Source organism: Mustela putorius, unplaced genomic scaffold (assembly GCF_011764305.1).
Source record: "Mustela putorius furo isolate JIRA1106 unplaced genomic scaffold, ASM1176430v1.1 tig00004039_pilon_pilon_pilon, whole genome shotgun sequence".
NCBI lineage: Eukaryota > Metazoa > Chordata > Mammalia > Carnivora > Mustelidae > Mustela > Mustela putorius.
In genome coordinates this window covers 1,987,633-2,009,267 of record NW_025422174.1, presented here as the reverse complement: position 1 = coordinate 2,009,267, position 21,635 = coordinate 1,987,633, and the positions used below count along the sequence as shown (strand labels likewise).

General features: G+C 55.0%; 1 protein-coding gene across 5 annotated transcripts in view; it reads right to left on the bottom strand.

The window, feature by feature from the left end:
• The window catches only part of GSG1L (GSG1 like), a 189,703-nt gene that overhangs the window by 33,906 nt on the left and 134,162 nt on the right, over nucleotides 1-21,635 (bottom strand). For all 5 annotated transcript variants that reach the window (XM_045072584.1, XM_045072585.1, XM_045072580.1 and 2 more), the window contains exon 4: nucleotides 1,007-1,118. In XM_045072584.1, the coding sequence (XP_044928519.1) occupies nucleotides 1,007-1,118 (112 nt within the window). The remainder of the gene's footprint in view (nucleotides 1-1,006; nucleotides 1,119-21,635) is intronic.

Below are 21,635 nucleotides of genomic sequence, written 5' to 3'. Positions count from 1 at the left end.
TCCTCACTCCAGAGGTAAGTGTAGGCAAGCTGAGCCAATAAGGTCATGCCATTCCCTCAGCTGGGGTGATGACTCAAGACAGAGGCAATGACCTAAATTGGGCCCAGCAGAGGGAGGCTTGGGACTTTAGTCAATGTTGGGGAATGTATGTGGAGGAAGAAGCACCAGCTTCAGGAACGGCTTTCTGACCACCAGAAGGGAAGCCCACCCAGGGACAGGGTTCACATGTGCGGACGATCACAGAGGAAGAGCAGTCAGTCCTGATGATGTCAGAGACTCTGGATCAAACGCAGCCTGAAGTCCATAACACAGATGCACCTTCCACTTACAGGAACTAGCGTATTTCCATGTTGCTTGGAGTAGATTTTTCTGTTACAACACGAGGCACCTTAACTGTTCCTCCCAGACTTTTCTCTAACACACATTGTGTGTTTACACATACACAGGAGTCTATCGCTCATCCTGCCTTTCTTTGGCACACCCAGCTTATCAGACCTCCCGGGGCTCCCGCCACTTGCCATCTTCCATCCCCACCTTCCCAGAGCGGCCTGTGTGGCAGGGTCGGCAAACTTTCTCTGTAGAGGGCCAGGTAGTAAATACTTCAGGCCTGCGGGCCGCGGAGGGTCGGTAGCAACCACAATCCCGTTGTTGTAGCGGGAAAGCAGCCAGACAACACATAAATGTTAAGTGTGGCTCTGTCCCCGTAAAACTTGATTGACGGACACTGAAATTTGAATTTCGTGTAATGTTCACGGGCCACAAGATGTTATTCTTTTGATTTATTTTTCAGCATCCTGCATGTAAAAACCATCCTTAAGTCAAAGGCTGTGGAAAAACAGGTTGTGGGCCTGATTTAGCCCATGGGTCATAGTTTGCAACCCCAGCTGTAGGGTCTCAAAGTGCCTTTGGACTCCCGGCTAGCTACCTTTGCCCTCTTCTGCTCTTCTCCCCCGAGCTGGGCCAAGCTGCTGAAGTCCCAGCAAGGCTAAAGGTCAAAGCCACTTACCAGAACGACCACCCGTAGTCCCAGGAGTGGGGTCTCCAGTCTTCAGGGCCAAGACTCACAGTGACCTGGAATACTTGTGTGTACATCATGTGGGCTACCATTCCCAGGAGGCCTGTGGGGGGAGCAGAACAAGGCGTCAGGAGGCCAGGTGGGGCTCTGTCCCCTTTGTCCCATGGACCTCTTAGTATTGGGGGACAGCCTGGAGGAAGGGCCGTCGGCAGGACTGGAGCAGGAAGCAAGAGGGGGGCGGTTTTCTCAGCCAGCCAAGGAACTTGAGCTTGAGTGAGAGAGCAAAAGGCAGGCCTGGGAAGATTAAACAAGGGAGACCCAGAGTTAGCTCTGGGCATAGGTGGACACACTTTTTCTGTTAAGTACCGGGTAATATAGATACTTAAGGCTCTGGGATCCACGCGATGTCTGTTGCAACTACTTCTCCACTGCTGTAGCCCCAAAGAGCCATAGACAATACATACATGGATGAGTATGGCTGTGTACCGATAAAACTTTATTTACAAAAACAAGCGCTGGGCCGGATTTCACCCGTGGGCTATATAGTTCGCTGATGCCTGCAAACTGTAAGGTCATTTGGTCATTTGGGAGAAGGCGCCTAGAGGGTATTTTTCAAACTGTAGGTCTGGACTCATTAGACTAGTGGGTCATGAAATCACCTTCACTGATTGCCAGCAGTAAAAAAAAAAAAGAAAGAAAGAAAGAAAGAAAGAAAGAAAGAAAGGCAACAAGAATGGAATAGAAAAGACATGCCCAATACCATCAAGCTTAGCAAGAGTGAATATTATTTTGTGAATCTTTTTGGTTCTACGCGTACGTCCGTGTGTGTGGTGACTGAAACATGAAATGTTTTTCTGTGGTTCACGGGTCAAAAATCTTTGAGCCCGCTGGCTGGGATTCCCACGGATCTGAGTGGGAATCCGCTTCCCCCACATTTTCTCCATGGAGAGCTGGGCAAAGCTTCACTCTTTGAGCTTTGTTCAGATCTTTGGACCCTAAGATGAGGACTCTGACGGGTAAGGCAAAAGGTGGGTGAATGGGACAAGGCAGCTTCAGTGCCAGTGCCTGGGGGCATAGCGTTGTTACAGCTGGAAGGGTTATTACAGCCCGGGGGGCATTTCCCTGTGTGGACCATGGCATCTGGAGCCCTCACGAACCCAACCCTAAGACAGAGTGATACAGTGTGGAGAAGAGAAGGGGTAGATTACTAGAAAGGAAAGCAATCACGCTTGTGCACCTGCTGTGGGCCAAGCACTCGGGGTTATTACCTCTTCCTTTTCGTAACAACCTTCTAAGTATCAAGAAGTACCATGATCGGGGACTATGTACCATTGTTCAGGTGGCCCACTGGACATCTCCATAGGGTCCATTCACGATGCAGTCTACATGCGTGTCCCTCCCTGGAGAGGAAGCAGAACCACGCCTGTAAGGCTGTGTATGTACAGCCGCGTATGATTATTCGCATCTCACAGACGAGAACACAGAAGCCTGGAGTGCTAAAGTCTGTCCACGGTTATGAAGGGGGTCGATGGCGTTGTCGGGGCTGGTGCCCAGATTCAAATGCCCTCAGCTGCAGGGCTTATCCCGTGCTGCCCAGCGCGCGTCTGTCCTGCCCTGGCTGCCTGATCACCCTCTTCCCTCTTCTTGAAGAGGAGGCAAGAGGAAAGATGCAGATGAACGGAGGAGAGGAGGAGGCTTAGCCGAGACAGAAGTTAAGAGGGAGCAGGGCTCTGCATCCTGGAACTCAGAGTGGGCGGTGGAGGGAGAGGGCCGCCCTGCATTCCCATAGTGTGAAGATAAATGTTGAACAACTGGTTCTCCAGAGGGAAAAGAAAAGCCCTGATCTGTAGCATTTGCCGAGTTCCATGGTGCAGTGACTCCCACTATGGCCGATCTCAAGCTACCGATGTGACGTCACCGAAAGCAGAGCAGAGGTTGTGCCATCGGCGCTCCCGACCTCATGCCCGCAGGCTCCAGCACACCTCTGGGTCACGCTCCAGTCCCTGGACCCTGGATCCAACGGAGACCAAAGAAGCAATGTGGCTGCCTGCTTCTCTGAGCCTGGGTCAGCCCCTTGTGGACACTTGTCACTGTTATGGGACCGCAGGTGTGGCCTGGCGGGGAGCCCTCAAGTCAGAAAATCCGGTACGTTCTAGTCTGCATTTTTAGTTGTGCCCTGGCAGGTGGCACAGAACTGTCCAGGGCTGTCACAGACAACACAGCACCCTCTTTGGTCCTCTCTGCCCTGGCTCAGTCTATTAGAAGGAGGAGAAGAGTGGTGAGCCATATGGCTGTCTTATTCTTCTTTACTTGACACAGTCCTGGGTGAACTTGCCAAGAGGTACATAACAGACCTACCTTATTCTTTGGAACTGCTGCGTACAACTCCTTAATAATGAAGTAGTGTGTTTTACTTAACCAATCAATTGACAGTTATATTATTTCCAGGTTTTTGCTCTATGAGCAGCGCTGCAATGAACGCTTTTCTCTAAGTGTCTTTGTGCTTACAAGCAGGGATATCTGCAGAGGGAATAAGAAGAATTGCTGGGTCATGAAGCCTGTGCATTTTAAAGTTGAGTCCGTGTCGGGGAATTGCTCCCTTGTGTGGTAGCCCCATCTCGTGCTTCCGCCAGCTGTCTGGGGGGTCTTACCCCAACCTTCCCCGACGCTGCAGATTCCAAAACGTTCAATACTGTGCCCCTTGCATGACGCAGAGTGACTCTTCAACATCATTTAAAGTTTTGTGTTCCCTTCATTCCTAGTGAGCTTGGGTGTTCTTCACGACTTAGTTGACCATTCTTACCTCTGTCCCTACAGTGCCTGAATGTATCCTTTGTCAGTTTAAAAAAAATAATATATATATATATATATATATGTACACATAGACATTTTCCCTTATCAATTGGTAGGAATTCTTTATGTATTCTGCATACTAATCCTGCCTGTTGCATAGAAGACCGAGAGTCTACTGCTTGCCTTTTCCCATGCGCTGCGCATCTTTTTGTTTTTAATTCATAAATAGACTTTGGTTTTTAGAGCCGTTTTGGGTTTACAGAAAAAGCGAGGGGAACTTACAGAGAGCTCCCCGGTCACCACTCCCACAGTTTCCCGTACGATTAATATCTGGCATTAGCGTAGTGTATTTGCTACCATTGACAAGCCAACGCTGATCCCAGTATTAACTAAATTAAACTATTAACTTAGTTTACGTTAGGGCTTTCTCTTCGTGTTGTACATTCTATAGATTTTGATCAATCTTTTTTTTTTTTTTTTCAGATCTTGATCAATCTTTGGTGACACGTGTCCACCATTACTGTGTCGACTCATTTCACGGCCTTAAAAATCCCCTGTTCTCCACCTGCTCTGAAGCCCTGGCAGCCACCAATCTTTTTGCCTTCTTCATCATTTTGCTTTTTCTAGAATATCATATAGTTGGAATCATATGGTGTGTAGCCTTCTCAGGTCGAGATCTGTCAGTTAGCAATAGGCATGTACGTTTCCTCCATGTCTCCTCATGGCTTTCCAGTGCCGAATGATGGCAATTATGGATAAAGCCTCTTTTGTCCTACATTTTGGTATCTGATATCGTCAAACTTACCAGTCTTTTCCTTTTTGGTTTTTGCTTCCTCTGTCTACTTTTAGAAAAGGAGCATCGTAAGGGACCTGGGTGGCTCAGTCGGTTAAACATCTGCCTTCGGCTCAGATCATGATCTCCAGGTCTTGGGAATAAGCCCCATGTCCTCGGCCTCCCTGCTCGGTGGGGAGTCTGGTTCTCTCTCTCCCTCTGCCCCTTCCCCTGCTCACTTACTCTCTCTCTCTCAAATAAAAATCTTAAAACAAAACAAAACAAAACAAAACAAACAAACAAGGCTTAGAAAAGTAGCACCATCAATACACAGTCCTATATTTTTATATGAATTCACCCAGAATTTATCTTGGTGAATGGTGTGAGGAAACTGTCTTTAATGAGTCGCTAATTGTTTTGAATCCTTGTAGAATGGTCTGTTCTTTCTGCAGTGATTTTAAATGACACTTACATTCCAAGCCTGACATGTATATGAGCCTGTGTCCTAATGTCACTCTGTTCCACTGGTCTCCCTCTGTCCCTGTGTCAATGCCACAGTGTTGTAGTTCTTATAAGTCACAAGACAGTCTGTTCGCTGGGAGGACAAGCCCCCTCTCCTCGCTGCCCAGTGCTCATTCCCCCTGGAACTGCTGACCTACCCAGGAGCCTTGTGCCTTTGGTGGGGTCCCGACCCCTTCCCTAGCCACCCCAGTCCCTTTCTCGGGGAGGAGCTTTCTCTCCAAACGCCCCACAGTTCTAACCTCTTCAGGTCCTTTGGTACCCTGCCAGTCCAGATGCTCCCTGAGTTATGCGACCTCTGGATGCCTTGGTTTTCTCATCTATAAAATGGGGATCTTAGTAGGCACAGGTAGTTCTAGTGAACATCTACTAAAGAAAGAAAACTTTCATGAGAACAATCATTCCTTGGATTAGGGCAGTGGGGACATAACAAAAACTCCCAGCTAGACCCAAAAGCCAGACCCAGCCTGTCGGCAGAATAATTAATTTTCCAAATCGTTAGTCTGAAAAAGCATTGATTTCTCAATCGAATTCCATTTACTCCTAAATACGAAAGGCCGTGCTTTAAGAAAATGACAATTCACTCCGAGATAGGCTGGTGAGAGTCTCTGATTGCATTTTGAAGAGGCTCCTTTAAAAACCTGACCCTCACCCATGTTTCTGGAAGCAGGTCTGCTCTGCAGAGGGAGGTCCACGGTACCGTCTGTCATAGGAACCCTTTGCAGAAGGAATGGTTTCCAACTCCTCTGGGTGAAAAAGTGACTTTCTGCGGAGTTCCTGCACGTCCTAAATTAGCATCAACTAAATGAATGGGGCTTTCCTGCTCCGTGACTGCTGCTTCCTGGCGGGAAGGAAACTCATGGCTGTAAACCTCATTTTCCAAATCCTGCCACCATAAACGGGAGCCCCGGCCCACAACCCCACGCCGCGAGGTGGCCATGGCTCATCCAAGCCTCTGGGGGACGCTGGAGGGCACTGGCGTGTGACGCTGACGGAGGCGCCAGAGCTGGGCTGGGTGTGATTCCTTCCCAGAGCGGGAAGGGCTGCCACAACTCCCAGCCCTGCTCAGACCAACCAAGGGAAGTCGGCTGTCCAGTCCGGAGGGGCTGGCGCGGGCCCAGAATTGAGAGACCATGTCGGGAGGGTCAGAAGGTAAGCCCAGGGTAAAGCAGGGGGAAAACAAAGTGACAGAGAGTCTGTAGCTTCCAGCTCTGTCACTCACCAGCTACGTGACCTTGAGGGGGTGACGTCCCATTTCTGTGCCTCAGTTTCCCCAAGTGTAACGTGGGGGTAATAACAGCACCTGTCATAGGTCGGTATGAGTAGCAGGTGGCTTATACTTGTGAAGCATCTAGAATAGTGCTTGGCAGGAAGGAGGCCCTATATCAGTGCTTCTTGAATGAATGAATGAATGAATGAATGAATGAATGCCTAAGACCCACTGTATAGGTCCTCCAGATGGCACCCTTGTCCAGGCACCAGGTCCGGAGTCCCAGCACACAGTAAGTGTTCGGGACGGATCAGACGAACAGACCACCACAGATGTCAAGGTGTGTGGGGGCGGGGCGTCAGTCCGCGGGTGGAGAGTCCTGGGTCCTGGATACGGGAATGAGCAAGGCGGGGGACCGGATTGGCTGACTCGGGAGAGCTAGTCGTCTACATGAGCCAATATCCAAGTCAACGTTCATGTATTTATCATTTGTTAATTCGATCTGTCAGTGAACACTTATCAAATGCTTTTCACAGGTCTAGTGCTTGGGGGCCGCTAACACAGACAGACCCAGGCCCTGCCCTCAAGGCCCCCGGGGGCCTAATGGAGAGATCCGGACAACGAGCACGTGAGTTAACAGGAAGACATCCTGTAGAGAGAGGTGCCGTGATGAAAATAAAATAACGTGACAGGGAGATCCTGGGGGCCGCTCAGACTGGATGGTCAGGGAGGGCCTCTCTGGGGAGGTGATTTTTTTTTTTTTTTTTAAAGATTGTATGTATTTATTTGAGAGAGAGTGAGACAGAGCACAAGCAGGGGGAAGGGCGGAGGGAGAAGCAGACTCCCTGCTGAGATGGGGCCGGAAGCCAGGACTCCGGGATCAAGACCTGGGCTGAAGGCAGACGCCCAACCCACTGGGCCACCCAGGGGCCCCTCGGGAGGAGATGTTTAAGCAAAGATTTGATGGGAGCTGGAGGCAGCCGCGGGGAGGCCTGGGGCAGAGCACTCCCGTAGGAGGGGGAGAGGCCTGGCAGGGGCCTGAGCTGGGGGTGACAGGGAGAGGAGGCTCCCGCAGGGGGCTCAGGAGAAGGCGGCTAGGGGTGGGTGAGGAGGGCAGCCAGCGGCCAGCACCTTACGGAGCACAGTGATGAGTCCGGCTTTTATCGTCAGCGCGACAGAGGCCAGCAGACGGCAGAAAGCGGCGCCTCGGTTATGTTGACCGCTCGTCCTGGTTACTGGCTGGAGAGGGAAGGCGGGGGAGGGGCTGTGGAGGAGCGAGCCCGGCTGGGGCCCGTCCAGGAGGCCGCTACTTGGCCCAGAGCTGCTGGCAGCCCCTGGGCAGGTGTGAAGGTGGAGCCAACGGGACGTGCTGGAATTCTCGGGTGCTCTCCAGAGTTCCCGGCTGGGCCACTAAGCGGGCAGATGGTGGTGGTGGTGCCGTCTACTAAGATAAAGACGGGGAAGGAAGGAAAACACCGGGGGGGGCTGGAGTCCCAGCTGGGCCATATTGGTTGGAAATGTCTATCTCCTACCCAAGCAGAGACATCAAGCAAGCAGTTGGGTATACAAGTTGGGGGTTCAGGGAGCAGTCCGAGCTGGGGATCAAATGCACGAGTCACTGGCACAGGGACAAGGGCCCGGGAGAAACCACCCAGAGAGACATTGTAGGAAGAGAAAACCCGGATGGAGCCGAGCCAATGCTGGGGCCGAGCGGAGTAGGAGGGGCGGCCGGAGCAGCCCAGGAGGGGCCTAGGCAGCGGGAGGAAGCGAGTGTGGCATGGCCAGCGCCAGGCCAAATAAGTGTGCCAAGACGGAGGCAGCAGCCCTGAGGTCAGAGGTGAAGACAGAGGGGCACGGCTGGGTCTGCCAGCACGTGGGACACGGGGGACAGACGCTCAGCTACGACAGGGCTGCCGCGAAGAGAGAAAGCAGCCAAGTCATCCCAGAGAGGGCGTCCAAACCCATGCAGAAGCAGGAAAAAGGGGTGACAGCAGGGCTCAGGGATGGATCCTGAAGAGGGGAGACAGACAATGCTCCTGTGCTCCCCCCACCAAGCTGTCCAGTAGATGGGGTGGCGGGGGGGACTGCTGGTCAGAGAGGCCCCGGGCAACTGCAGAAGCAGGGCGGAGGAGGCAAGGAATGCAGGGGAGCTTCTACACAAGCAAGGGGCTGGAGGCCCCCCAGAGCGGCTTCCTCTCCACCGAGCACTTGAGGGTGAGTCCATGGGTGCGGACCTGCGGCAGTTTAGGGAGCAAGAGGAGGGCGGAAATCGTCCTTTCGGGGAGTGGGGACACCCTGTGTGTGAGCTCCCTGCTCACGAGCGTAAAGAGAGATCCGGCGACATGACAGGGACGGGATGGAGTGCCAAGCCATGACGCCACGCTGTGGGGAACGGGTGTGGTGGACCCCGGCCCAGGGGCCCCTGCTGCGGGAACACAGCAGCCTGGAGCTGTGGCCTGGGGCAGGACACGGAGCAATGACACCCACCCAGCTTCTGGGACTCGTCTTGCCTCTGGCCTGACTCTGTCTTGCAGGGTTTGGACATACTCTGCTGAAGGCGTGCTCCATTTAATGGAGATAACAGAGAAGGAGCTGATTAATTAATTTATTATTAAAGATGTTTATTATTATATATTAAAGAGTTTATTATTAAAGAGGCTAAGTCACTACTCCGAACACTCGGAGAGCATTCGTGTCTACATAAATATTCTTGGGTATGTGGGCACCGATCTAGATTTGCCAACAATCCTATGCGTGTCATGTTGGGACATTGCAGAGCTGGTGGGGACCTGGAGGAGGCTGAAACCTGATGAGATAGGGCAGGAGGGCAGCAAAGGGGAAGCTGGGGCGGCCTGACAGTGAGTTGATGAGTCCCTGAGCATGTACTGAGTACCTGTGGTGGGCCAGACTCTCTTCCAGCTGGGGGCAAGCCGACTGGTCTCCTCATGCTCTCTGGGCGGGGGCGGCGGGGGGACCACAGAGACACCTGGGGACTGGCATGGGCCAGGGCAGCCAAGGGACCCATGGGAAGCCCAGCTGGGCTCCTTGACCAGGCTTGAACGGGAAGGTCAGGAAAAAATGTCACCCAGGGAAGGTGACCTCCGATCTGAGAGCCGCAGGCTCAGAAGGACCAAGAGGGTGTGCCTGGCCACGGACCCGCTCTGGGAGAGCTCGGAGGCAAAGTGGCCTGGTGGGCTGTTAGCGCCGTGAGGCAGGGCACGTGGGTGAGGGAGCCGCTGCTGGAGAGAGAAAGGGGGCATTGAAAACTTCTGGATCTCTAGGGAGTTTGGGCTTTGTCCTGAGGGCGAATGGGCAGGAATCACGAAACTGTAAGCAAGAAGGTGAGAATCAGGTGTGTCTCACCTGTACGATCTCTCTGGCTGGCGTGTGGAGGATGAGGAGGTGGGAAGCAGGGGGTGGGGAGAGCTGGCTGTAGGTCCCCAAGCGACAAGGACACGGCCAGGCCAAGGCTGCCGAGGTCAGGGGGCAGGTGAGCAGGTCGCTGGAGGGGTGCGAGCTTTGCCGAGATGGATGAATTTCCCAGCCGACCCGCAGATGCTAGAGAGCCCTGCCTCGGGAGTGGGGAGAGACTGGGGGTAACTGATGGGTTTGACCCACTTAGCATCGGCCGAAAACTTTGAGCTTCTGAAGGTTGGAACTTCCTGACACCCCTCAGCGGGAAGGAAGACAGAAAAATAAATCCCTTATCTATAAACATCTAAAACATTCAAATGTTTGTCCGGATGGAGACCGGAGGTTGACTCTGACTGTCCGTCGAGCCCTCTGACCTGGGGAGCACCCCATACGGCGGGGTCCGCTTGCTCTGAAAACCGTGACCAAGGAGCCGAGCAGAGGCTATGTTTAAAGCCTGCCCAGGACTATTTTTAAAGACCAGGCTATTTTTGGACACTCTCTCGAGAACCCGAAGCCTCTCTGAGTAGCATATTTCAGGGTTTAAAAGTTCCTCCTTACACATAACCTAAATCTTTCCAGCTCCAATTTGAGCTCATTTCTGGCTCTGCCCTCCGAGGACAAGGGGGGTGAGCCGGTTGACTTCTTCTTGTGGGGATCCTGTGGGAGCTGAGCAATTACCGAGTCGCCCCTCAACCTTGTCTGCCCCGGGCTAGATCACTGCCATCCCTCTGCCCCTCCCTTCCAGGCCACTTGAGTCATTAGCATCATGCTTGTTTGGGTTCTGCGCATTTCTCTATTTGCCTTTTACAGGGAAGTGGCCCAAATCAGAGGCAGCTTTAATAGGGGACCATCCCAGTTCAAGGATGGGGTTTACTGAACCGCCACCAGCGTCGTCTGCCCCAACCGCCTCCATCGAGCCCCACGGCAATGAACGGACTCGGACCCTTCCCAGCCGGTAGGGGCCTAGAAGGCGTCCCTGGGGCCACGACCCCAGTTCCCAGTGGGTCCTGGAGCAGCCCAGGGCCATGTGGTGGTGGGATGATTTTTTATGTTAAAAACATGGATTTGCGCTCCAGCGTTCCCTGTTACCCTGCTTCACTGGGGTAACTGGAGAGACGATCTCAATGACTTTGGGGCACAGCTGTCGTCACACAAGACTGGGAAACCAAGGGTTCGTGTCCCAGCTTCGCCGATTTCCAAAGCCTACAGGCGGATACTCGCTGAGAATGTGTGGAAGAATGGGGGATGGAGCGGGGGCGGCTTCTCTCCCCTCCGCCTGGAGACCAGGTCAGGTTGCCTGGCCTGGAGGAGTGGGAGGGAGAGAGGTGGGTCCCAGGATAGAATGACTCCGGCTATGCGGACGCGCGCAGAGCAGCCCCTTCCAGGACTGCCCACGGAGAACATGGGCCGTGGGGACAACAAAGAGTTCTCGCCCGATCCGAGCGGGTGGCAGACAGCAGCGGACGCCCCGACAGTCTGGCCTCGTGCGCAAAGACGCAACCAGTGCGTCCTCAAGGTCGCTCAGAAAGAGTGACGTCATCCTAGGGCCTGCTCCCACGTAACTCTTCACATGCGCTAACCCCATTCTGGTGGCCTTGGACGTTCATAAGCCCCCCCGAGACAGCAGTGGGTCGTCACCCGCTGGATGGCGGGAGGAGGAAGCGGGACAGGGACGCTGGCCCGTGCCGGGGTGGGAATGAGGAGAGCGAGCTGGGGCCCCCCGAGGCAGAGCTGGAAGCCGCCCTTGACATGTCCACACAAATCACACACATCACAGTTCTGGCCCTCTCCCCCTGCCTTCTGCGTCTCCACCCCAGAAATTCAAACGCTCCAGGAATGTGGTCTTGACATTCTACCCAAGCTTTGACCTTGGGCTGCATCTGGGGCAACCGTCTCAACTCTGGCATGATGCATGATACTTGCAGCTCTGTCTGCTGAGGGGGCGCCTTCTCAGTAGCCCCGCTCCGGGCTCTCAGTCCCCCACTCAGGCTCTACACCCCACTGCTAAACAGAGAAGCCCGAGTGTCCCCTGTGAGTACAGTGTCCCCGAGTGGTGAGGGCAGGGCAGAGACAGCCTGTATGGACCGCCCTCTCAAGCCTCGGTGACTGCTCGACTCTCCGCCTGCCCCACTAGATACTGTGGCCCAAGAGGGAAAGTGCGGGGGACCCCGTCATCGACTATCCAGACCAGGACCTTGAGAGAAAAGGAGGTGCCGTTATTAACCAACCCCGGGATAGCTCGGGAGAACTGTGCGGAAAGAAATGAATGAAGCAACGAGCCCCTGATCTCTCCAGGGACCCCTGCCCCCCTGCAGATCACCCCTAACCTTGATTCAGGGCTCTCGCTCTGCCAGGGACCTTTCCACCCACTGGGTGCTCTGGGGCACAGAAGTCCCGTGTTCCGGTCTCCTCTCCAAGTCTCCACTTCACAGGAGACAGTGCCTGACAGGCCGACAGTGGGGGACTCAGGGACAGAATCCCCTCTTTTTTTTTTTCCCCCCAGCTTTTGTTCATTCCACGTGTAACTACGGAGCACCTGCTAGGAGCCAGGGCTGGAGAAGGACGACTAGGACAGGTGTGGGCCCTGCCTGCTTGCGAGTCTGGGGCGGGGGGGAGGGGGGGGGACCAGGACACGGGCAGAAAGCAAAGGCTAAGAGCCAGAGAGTCAGGAGGTGAGCGGTACGGGGGTCACAGCAGCTGACCTCCAGTGACCTCCGCTCTGGGGGTCCGGGGAGGCATCCCTGGGGAGGGGGTGTTGCAGCTGAGCCTCAGGGGTGAGCAGCTAACCAGGTCAGAGCTACCCAAGTGTGGGGCACACCGCCTTCGGGCGCGCAAGCTTATTTTAGACCAGAAGTTCCAAACCTCAGCACTACTGACATCTGGGGCCCGATACCCCTTTGTCGTGGGGGTGGGCTATTCTGGGCTTCTCAGGATGTTTAGCTGCATCCCCGAAAATATCTCCAGAGGTTACAAATGTCCCGCGGCGGGGCGGGGGATGGGGAGAGGGCAGCCGCACCCCGGGGGCGGGCGGGGAGGGGGAGCCGCTGGTTGAGATGCTACACGTTTTTACAATGGGGATGTTTTGATTTTTCCCAGTTTTATGGTTCCCTTCTCTCTTCATGGCAAGTACCGCTGGTTTTTCATTTCCGGTGGTGATCTGAAGCTTCCTTTCTGAATACATTTACGTTTCAAAAAAAAAGTGAGTGATTTAGAGGAAAATGCCACGGGAATGATGGCCCCGTGGATGCGGCGGCCTTCGCGGAGGGCGAGGCCCAGGACAAAGCGGGAGGACCGGCGCACCAGGTGAAAGCAGCAGCCCCCAGTGGGCGCCCACCGCTGCAGGCTGGGGCGTGTCCCATCGGCCGCACACCCTGTGGCAGGCTTGGGGACCCGGGGGCCGCAGGGGAGGCGTGCGTCCCGGAGAGCACACACTCTCCCTGGGAAGTTCAAGACCAGCATCCCTCCAGTCTGTGCACCGATGGCTTCTCTCGGGTTGGGCACGAGAGGACAGAAAGGGCTTCACTTCCCGGCCCCTGTGGCATCAGAGAGAATCTGTACACACCCGAGGTTCGCTCTTTGAGGCAAGATGCTCGCATGAGGAAAGACACCAGGGTCTCTGCAATCGCGGCGGGGGCGGGGGTCTCACTGGACAGGCCCATCTCGCTGTCCTCCTGGACCGTGTGCTCACCGGGGCCACGGCGTGGGGCCCTCCCTTTGGCATTTCCCTCTCTTTCTGCCTCTGTCTCTTCTTCTGTTTCCTTCTACCTCTGTCTTAGACTCTTCCCTTCTGTCTTGTGCTGTCTGTCTGTCTCTCCCAGGAATATCCAGTCCGTGCACCCACGTTCCAGGCCTCACGCTGTGGGGCCCCCCTCACCTCCCATTTGGCCCCTGGGCTGCACAGAGAAAACTAGGATGGGTTTGGGGCCCCCGCCTCAGGCCTGGCCAGCCTTGAGAACACTCCTCCGACAGCGACTGTGCCGTCCACCAGTCACATTAGCCGAAATGCAAATCCTCTTCTTCTGGCCGGTTAGATTTCAAGAGCTCTGGGCCGCCACACTTCCCTGCAGGGACGCTGGGATACTATCCAATTAGTTCCGCCGCCCAGGAAGCTGCCTGCACCCCCAGAAAAATGAGCTGAGCAGCCGTCTCGCCGCAGAAGCTCCAGGGAGCAAAACCTCCGACAGCCCGCCCCTTCCCGAGGCTCCGGACGGTCTGCAGAGCTGCTGACTGTCCTCGCGCGGTCTGGGAGGAGAAAGAGGACAGACAAGGTCCCCGCCCTCGCAGAGCTGATGGCCGTGGGGGAGGACAGACAATCAACACATTTAAAATTCAGAGTTTAATAAATGCTGTGAAGGAAAAGAGAGCATGAGGAGGAAGTGGGAGTCCGTTCGGCCAAGGCAGGAGGGCCCAGCCCCTTTGGGGAGGTGACAAGGAAGCCGAGACCCAGGACTCAGGTCTGGGCTCAGATGCAGGGCAGGAAGGTGGGAAGTGTGCTGAGGAGGCACCGCGGGGTCCCGAGGCCTCTCGGGCTGGGGCGCTGTCGGCCTTGCCTCCCGGAAGCCCAGTGGCTCTGCTGTCCCTCCCGCAGGCACCCGTTCTCCTGACCTCTAGCTCGGGATGCTCCCAGAGAGGCACCTCCTGCCCCCCACCCCACCCCCAGGACAGGAGCCCAGAGGGAGCCCCACTCAGCTAGGTGACAGAGGACAAAGCTGGAGTGAGGTGTGGCAGTGGGTTCTGGACTTGGGTGCTGTCCCTGTCAGCCTGAAGCCAGTGCTAAGATCTCCCGCAGGGTTAGCATCCGGGGCTGCCTGGGTCTGAGCAAATCTCCGGGCGGAGGAGGTGCTCATGGAGGACGGAGAGGAGGGGCCCCCAGGAGCATCACCTTGGCTGCTGTTGGCCCTGGTGTCCCTGCCTGAGACCCTCCACTTGTCGTCTGCGTACTCAACTTGGGTGGAAGTAGGTCTGCCTAGCTCTCTTCTGAGGAAGGCCCTGGGAGTCGGAGAGGTGCTCCCACCAGAGCTCTGTGGTGCTCAGAGTGGGGACCAGGCTACAAGGCCCCCAGATCTCGGTCTGCCAGGAATCAAGGCTCAGCTGGGTCCATGAGCTGCTAAGGCCCTGAGGCCAGTGAGGCGTGGCTCTACGTAGGCCCTGGGGGCAGCCTGCAGCTGGAGCTCTCCACCCCCAACCCGGGCCCCGCTCCCACCCCCATCAGCCCTGCCCGCCTCAGCAAGGCTCAGCTGCCCTGCTCCTGCTCTGGGGTCCACTCGCCTTCCCTAGGCCTGGCCCAGGAGTGGCCCTGTGTACCTCACCCTGCCCCCCAAGATGCCAGGTGCCTTCTCCAACCAAACTGCCAGTTCCTTCCCAGGCAGCTGATTGTCTTCTAGGGCTCTGGGGAATACACCCGGGTCCCCATCGCCCCACCCCTGCATCCCAGATTAGACCAACTCTCCCATCCCCATATCCTGGCTGGGCCTCTTCCCCCGGCCAGCAAACCACTTAGACACTGTCATGGGAGGCAGGACAATGTGGACTCTGGAGTTTGACCACCTACATCCAAAGCCTGCTTCTGACATTTTAGGACCATGTGATCTGGGCTATTCCGTTAAATCTGCTGTGCCTCAGTTTCCTCACCTGGAGGTAGGAATGAACCATGGGCACACAGAACAGGGCCCAGAGCACAGTCACTGCTCGGCAAGTCTGGAGGCTACGCTGGCTGCTGCCATGCCTCACGCTGACCTGATGCCGGGACTCCTGCTACCGTGCTCCACCTGCTGGGTCTGTCATCCCTGGAGGCTGACACATGCTGGAGAGAGTCTGAGTTCTTCCCGTCCTGGGGACCAAGCTATCCCACGCCCCCCTAGTTACCCCCCAGTACTCCCCGACCCCTCTGCTCCACTACTCTTGCATCGCCCTGCTTGCCCACCAGAGCACGGAGCAGAGGGCCCTCCATGTGCCACGTCCATTTACAATACCCTTGCTGATACATCTGCTTGGCCATGACTCATCCCTGCAAGGGGGTCCAGGAGTGATGTGCGTGTCCTCGTGGGGAAGCACAGAGGAGAGCAAATACCTGGGAAGTGCAGTGGCGATGTAAGAGAGGCTGCAGCGTGGGGCACCCCAGGCAGACTCTGAGGGAGGAGGAAGGCTTTGAAGGGTGATACCTGGGCTACACGGTGACATGGGGTGTTGACTGTGTACGCAAGACAGGAATCTACACACACCACCTTGCTGATCCTGCTAGGAGATTTTACAAAGGAAGAATTGTCACTCTCTCTTTGACAGATAAGGAGACAGAGGCTCAGAAAAGTTAAGGTTCTGTGGTGGGCCAAATGGGTCAGGTCCAGAGTGGGTACCCCTGAATATTTCTCTGCTGCCCATGGAAGGGCCAGATTCTCCAGATAAAGGACACAAGCACCGCCCCCTCAAGCAACCTGAACCTCCAGAGAAGAGGTGTGACTAAGCATGATGATAAGAAAAATGGAAATCTGGCGGGGGAGAAGGAGGGACGGAGAGCCAACAGTGCCCCAGACCTTGTCTGTCTTGTCACTGGTTGACTCTTCTGTGGTCTCTACCCTAGTGGGTCTCAGAGCCCGCAGGCCTCACCAGGGTGAGTACGGTTGCATGGCAGTGGATGGTGTGGCTCTATGCACTGGGGGTGGATGAGAAAGGCACCAGCCCCTCAGTCCAGCCTACTTCCCAGACCCCCAGCACGCCTACCCACAGCCACCACGAACCTTCAGGTCTCAAACATGGGCTTAACACCCATCAGTCATCTCTGGACAGCCAACGATGTCTGTCTGGCCATCCAGCAGGGGACAGAGCTCCAGGTTGGAGGCAGACACACCTGGGTTTGAATCTCAATCTTCCACTTCCCAGCTGTATGTCCGTGGACAAGTCACTTAACATCTCGGAGCCCCCATCTCTGGGCCTGAGCATAACACCCAGGCATATCTACTCATACAACCAGTACTCCTTGAGTACCAGCTGTGTGCCAGGTATTTTTCTAAGTCTTGGGGACCCAGTAGAGAGTACGACAGAGTCCCTGTCCTCAGGGAGCTGATAGTCAAGTAAGGGAAACGGACAATAAAGACGTGATTTCAAGGAAGAAACAGAATGAGGAGACAGAGTGGCTGGAGAAACTATTTCCGATCAGATCATCAGGGAAGGCCTCTCTGGGAAGGGGCTTCAAACTGGGACCTGAAGGATAAGGAGGAGCTGAACGTGAAAAAACCCAGGAACAGTCCCAAGCAGAGGGAACAGAGGTTGTCAAAGAGTTTAGATGGGGAGAAGGTCTCAGTGTGGCTGGAGCCCGTGGAGTGAACAGGTGAAGGGCTGCAGGAGGGGGGCAAGGACCAGCTTGGGAAGGGATAGGGATTTTATTCTAGAAGCCTCTAGAAGCTTTTAAGCAGGCACTTTCCCCGCTTAGTCATATGAGACATAAAAGCACAGAGGGCAAGCTTGGTAAATATTGGTTAACCTGTATGTGCTCTCAACCCAGTAGGTCTCAGAGTCCCCAGGCCTAGCCAGGCCTTATAAATGTCATGTGGCCATGTGGGGCTCAGCTTTGTGCAGAGGGGGAGGACAAGGGGACAGCAGCCTCTCCTTCCAGGCCCGGTGTTCTCAGTGCTCTGTCTGCCCTTTGGCAGACTCTGCCAGCCGGCCACCTTCCCAGAGATCAACGGTGGCCAAGCACAGACTCAACTCACTGTCTCAAAATAGCCATCAGGGAATTTCCAACACCTGGGAAAAGCACACAGAAGGTACCGTCCATGAGAAGAGTTTTCCAAGCGCAAAGCATTTCCATCAATGGGAAGTGTCCTCCAAGGGACCCTTAGACTTCCCCAGCCGTCTGCAGCAGCAGAGGCCGTCCGCAGGGGAGGGAGAGGGACAGAGGGAAGACGGGAGCCCGGGGAGACAGTATAAACCTTTAGTGCGAAGCAGCCAGGACAGGACACCAGGCCAAGGCAGGGCCCAGTGAAGGTAAAAGGGTGTGAAGGATCCTTGGAGGAGGCCAGCGGGAAGGTCAGCTCTTTGAGGGAAATTTGGCAACAGTTGCCACAACGGAAAATGCACCTTCTTTTGAGCCCAGCGATTCCACTGCTTGGAATCTACCTTCAGACGGATTTGTACATGTGGACAAGGATATTCATTGCAGCAGAGTGTTAAGAACACCCTAGAAAGTCCACCGGCCGGGGACTGATGGGTTCAGTGTGGGCACAGAAATCTATGTCCCCATCCCTCCCCAGATCCCCGGTACGACTTCTACTCTGGCCTCCTCAGCCCCTCAGGGTGCCAGGCATAGCCCTCCTCCAGTGCCTTTGCACTGGCAATCCCTCTACCTGAGCCACTCTTCCCTTGCAGCTCCACTTCTACAGCAGGCAGCTTCGGGGATGGCCCGCAATGATCCCTGCCTCCTGGCGGAACCACGATGGAATCCCCTCCCGTAGAGTGCGGGTTGGGCTTAGGGACAGAATACTGACGTGATGGAACGTCGCTTCCGGGGTTAGGTTTGAAACACACCGTGGCTTCCATCTTGCACGCGCTCTCTGGCTCTTTGCTTGGTGTGCGATCTCTTTCTCTCTCTTGGATCACTTCTGCTGGGGGAAGCGAGCTGCCCTGTTGCAAGCAGCCCTCGGGAGAGGCCCAGGTCCAGCCCGTGAGGAATCGAAGCTGCCACAACCATGAGCGTGAGCTTGGACATGGCTGCTTCAGCTCCAGGCAAACGCTGAGGTGACCGCAGCCCTGGCCCATGGCTTGGCTACAACCTATGGGAGACTCAGGACCAGAGCTTCTGAATCACCTGTGCCTGGATCCCTTACCCACAAAACCACTATGTTGGGAGGTGACTTGTTAGACATCAGTAACAAATTCAACTTCCTTCAGGTTTCTGCTCAGATGTCTCTTTACCATAATAGCCTCCCCTTATCACAGAGTGAAGGATACTCCTGCCCCCCCCCCTTTATAGCACTCAACCCACCTAACATATCCTTTGTGTATTTAACTATTCACTACGTCTCCCTACTAGCACAGCAGCTCCCTGGAGTGGAAATAGTATGTTTTGTTCATTGTTCTGTCTCTGAAGCTTAGAACCGAGTCTGGCACGTAGAAGGTGCTCAGTAAATACTAAGTGAATAATGCACAAGTAAGAAAGAATTGGGTAGATTAAAATATATTGACCAAAAATGACCCCCAAGAAATATTCATTGAGAAAAGCAAGGCACAGCAAAGTGAGTGCCCTGTGTTACCATATATACATTTTTAAATGTAGAACAATTCCGGAAGGATAGGGAAGAAACTGGTAGAAGTGGAAGAAGGTTTCCCAAGGGGAGCTTAACTGATGTGGGGCTTGAGGGGGAGGCAGGAAAAAAAGGAGGAACGGCGTTCCAGTCAGGATGGACAGCGTGGGTCTTCCTCCGGAGACCGAGAGGGCGCCAGGCCAGGGGTTCTTCTGTGAGGCTCACCCTCACGCAATGGGCTCCTGGACACCCTCAGCTCCAGGCCAGCAGCCTCCTGGGACCTCCTGCTCCCTCTGCACCTCAATCCCACTCTGCACCAGACCGAGCCAGCACCTTAACCTCTCCCAGCCTGGAGCTCAGAGCATGTTTTCTTGAACTGGGTTCATCAAGACAGAATCATGGGCTTTATCTCCTCCTGGTCACCCTGGGAAGTGTCCCCTGCCCCAGCACCACCTGGGGTCCAAGCCCTGGCTGTTCTGTCTGCTCGACTGGGAGCCTTACAGGCCTTCTTGGTCCTGGGGGATTCAGAAACTGCCGAAAGGGTGGAGAGCGGAGGTCGAGGTGGCCACACTGGGTAACCAGAACAGCAGGGCTGGGATGCCCCATCCCCCGACAGCCACTTGTGCTATAACCATGGCCAGTAAGTGTATTTTCATAGTCTCTCTCTCCCTCTAGGTCTCTCTCTAGTTCTGCCTCCCTGTGTCTCTATTCCCTTCCCTGTGACTTCCTGTACATCTGTCTTTCCCGCTATCTCTGTCTCTAGGTATCTCTGTCTCTGTGTATCTCTAGGATTCTCTGTATCTGTGTCTGGCTTGGTCTGGGTCCCCCTCCCCGCCCTACATGAACTACAAGCATTGCCACCGTAATACCAAATCACTGCTCCCTCGAAAATCCCCAAACTATGGAGTGACCCCAAACCATGGTAATACCGCCATGGTATTACCGATTCTGTTACGGTCATCGTCCCAAGACCCACACTGGGCCCCACGCTAAGCACTCAGTACATGCTCACCGTTTCAGTCCTTGCAACCCGCCCGTATGGTAGGGACCAATGGTGGGACTATTACCCTGTTTGGGGAGCTTGACCAAAGACACACGGCTGGTGGTGAGGCAAGGATCCACGCCCAGGTGGTCTGCCCTTCATCCCCACACACGATGGCTTCCCACCTTCTCTGCTCCACGCCTACAGTGGAGGACTTCTTAGGGAGTCTCCAGCCTCCCAAGAAGGGAGCTCAGGCTGATAAATGCAGCTCATGCCCAACCCCCCTCCATTCTCTATTGGTGGCCCAGCCTGGTCCAGGGGCAAGGAGACAGCTGCCTCTCTGAGCAGCAGGAAGACTTTGGTGTCCACCCCCCACCCCATGTACCCCTTCCACATGCAAGCACCCTCTTAGGTTACCATAAAGCAGATTCTGTTACCCTCATCTCATGAACAACCATTCAGGAAGGCCAGCTTTGTGCCAGGGACTAGGGACATAGGAATGACAAGACAGACCCAATCCTGCCCTAAAGCTCACGCTCCACCAAGGAGAGTGCCTGGCACATGAGTGACATGGAGGAAAGCCCTGGGAGTAGAGGCTGGGCCTGGTTCTTGCCTCCATCGGTCAGGGACAACACAAACTAGTGAGCCTAGGCCGTTGGGATGTCCCAGGAGTTCCTGAATCTCGTTCCCTCCAGTTAATGGAGAACTCCATTGTGTCCAGAAAGACATAAGCTGTATCTATCTCCAGAACTCCCATGCTAAATCCTTCCCTCTCTCCCCTTCCCCACCCTCTTCCCCAGCCACATAAAGGGGCTTCAGAACACAGCCTTTTCCTCTATAACAGAGGTTTGTCCTCCGTTTCCCCACCTAGTTCCCTCCCCAACCCACTTGCCTGGGGTTGCATCCTCTACCTGCATAACTCCCAGATGACTGAAGTCCTGGCCACTGGAGAGAGGAGGGAGCAAGCTCCTCCTGCAGGCCTCCAGCAGACCTGCCCACTGACCTGATTTCCCCCTAAGATCATGTGTCCAGGCTTTGCCCCCTTCTGGCCACACGCCCGGGCTCTGCCCCTTCCTGGCCATACCTCCAGGACACCTTCCTGGCCATGCCCCTCAGAGCCCAGCCTTCCCTTGGACCAGTGCCTGGGCCTCTTCATGGTTCCCCTAAGACCAGGCCCCTGAGCGCCCAGCATCCTCTGCAACACCCACGCCACTAGGTCATTTAAAACTGCTAGAACGGAGCAGTTCCAGGACTATGGGTTTTACTTCCAGTTTTTATTAAACTTATTAAAATTCTCACCTCCTCCTATCCCCCAAAGCCCAATTTCTGCCTGGCCCTGTGCCTGGGGCCAGGCTCATTTGTATGAAAGGCCCAGTGGCCTGCATATTCCGCCCCCAACCTTGCCTCCAGAGCTCGGAGAGGATGTGGCCAAATTTCAATCTCCATGACCAGGCTCGGCGAGCAAGAACAGGACACAATCTCCCCTCCGAGCCCTACTTCCTGAAGACACAGTGGCTACCCCCCGCTGACAGACCCCTGTTCCTTTCTGGAAACTTCAGACTCCTCGGCAGGCCCTGACTTGCTTCTAACATTCCAGCTCATTCATTCAACAAATATTTATTAAGTGTCCTCTATAGGCAAAGCTTTGGACCGGCCACTGGGGATACAGCTGTGAATAAGGCATGGCCATTCCC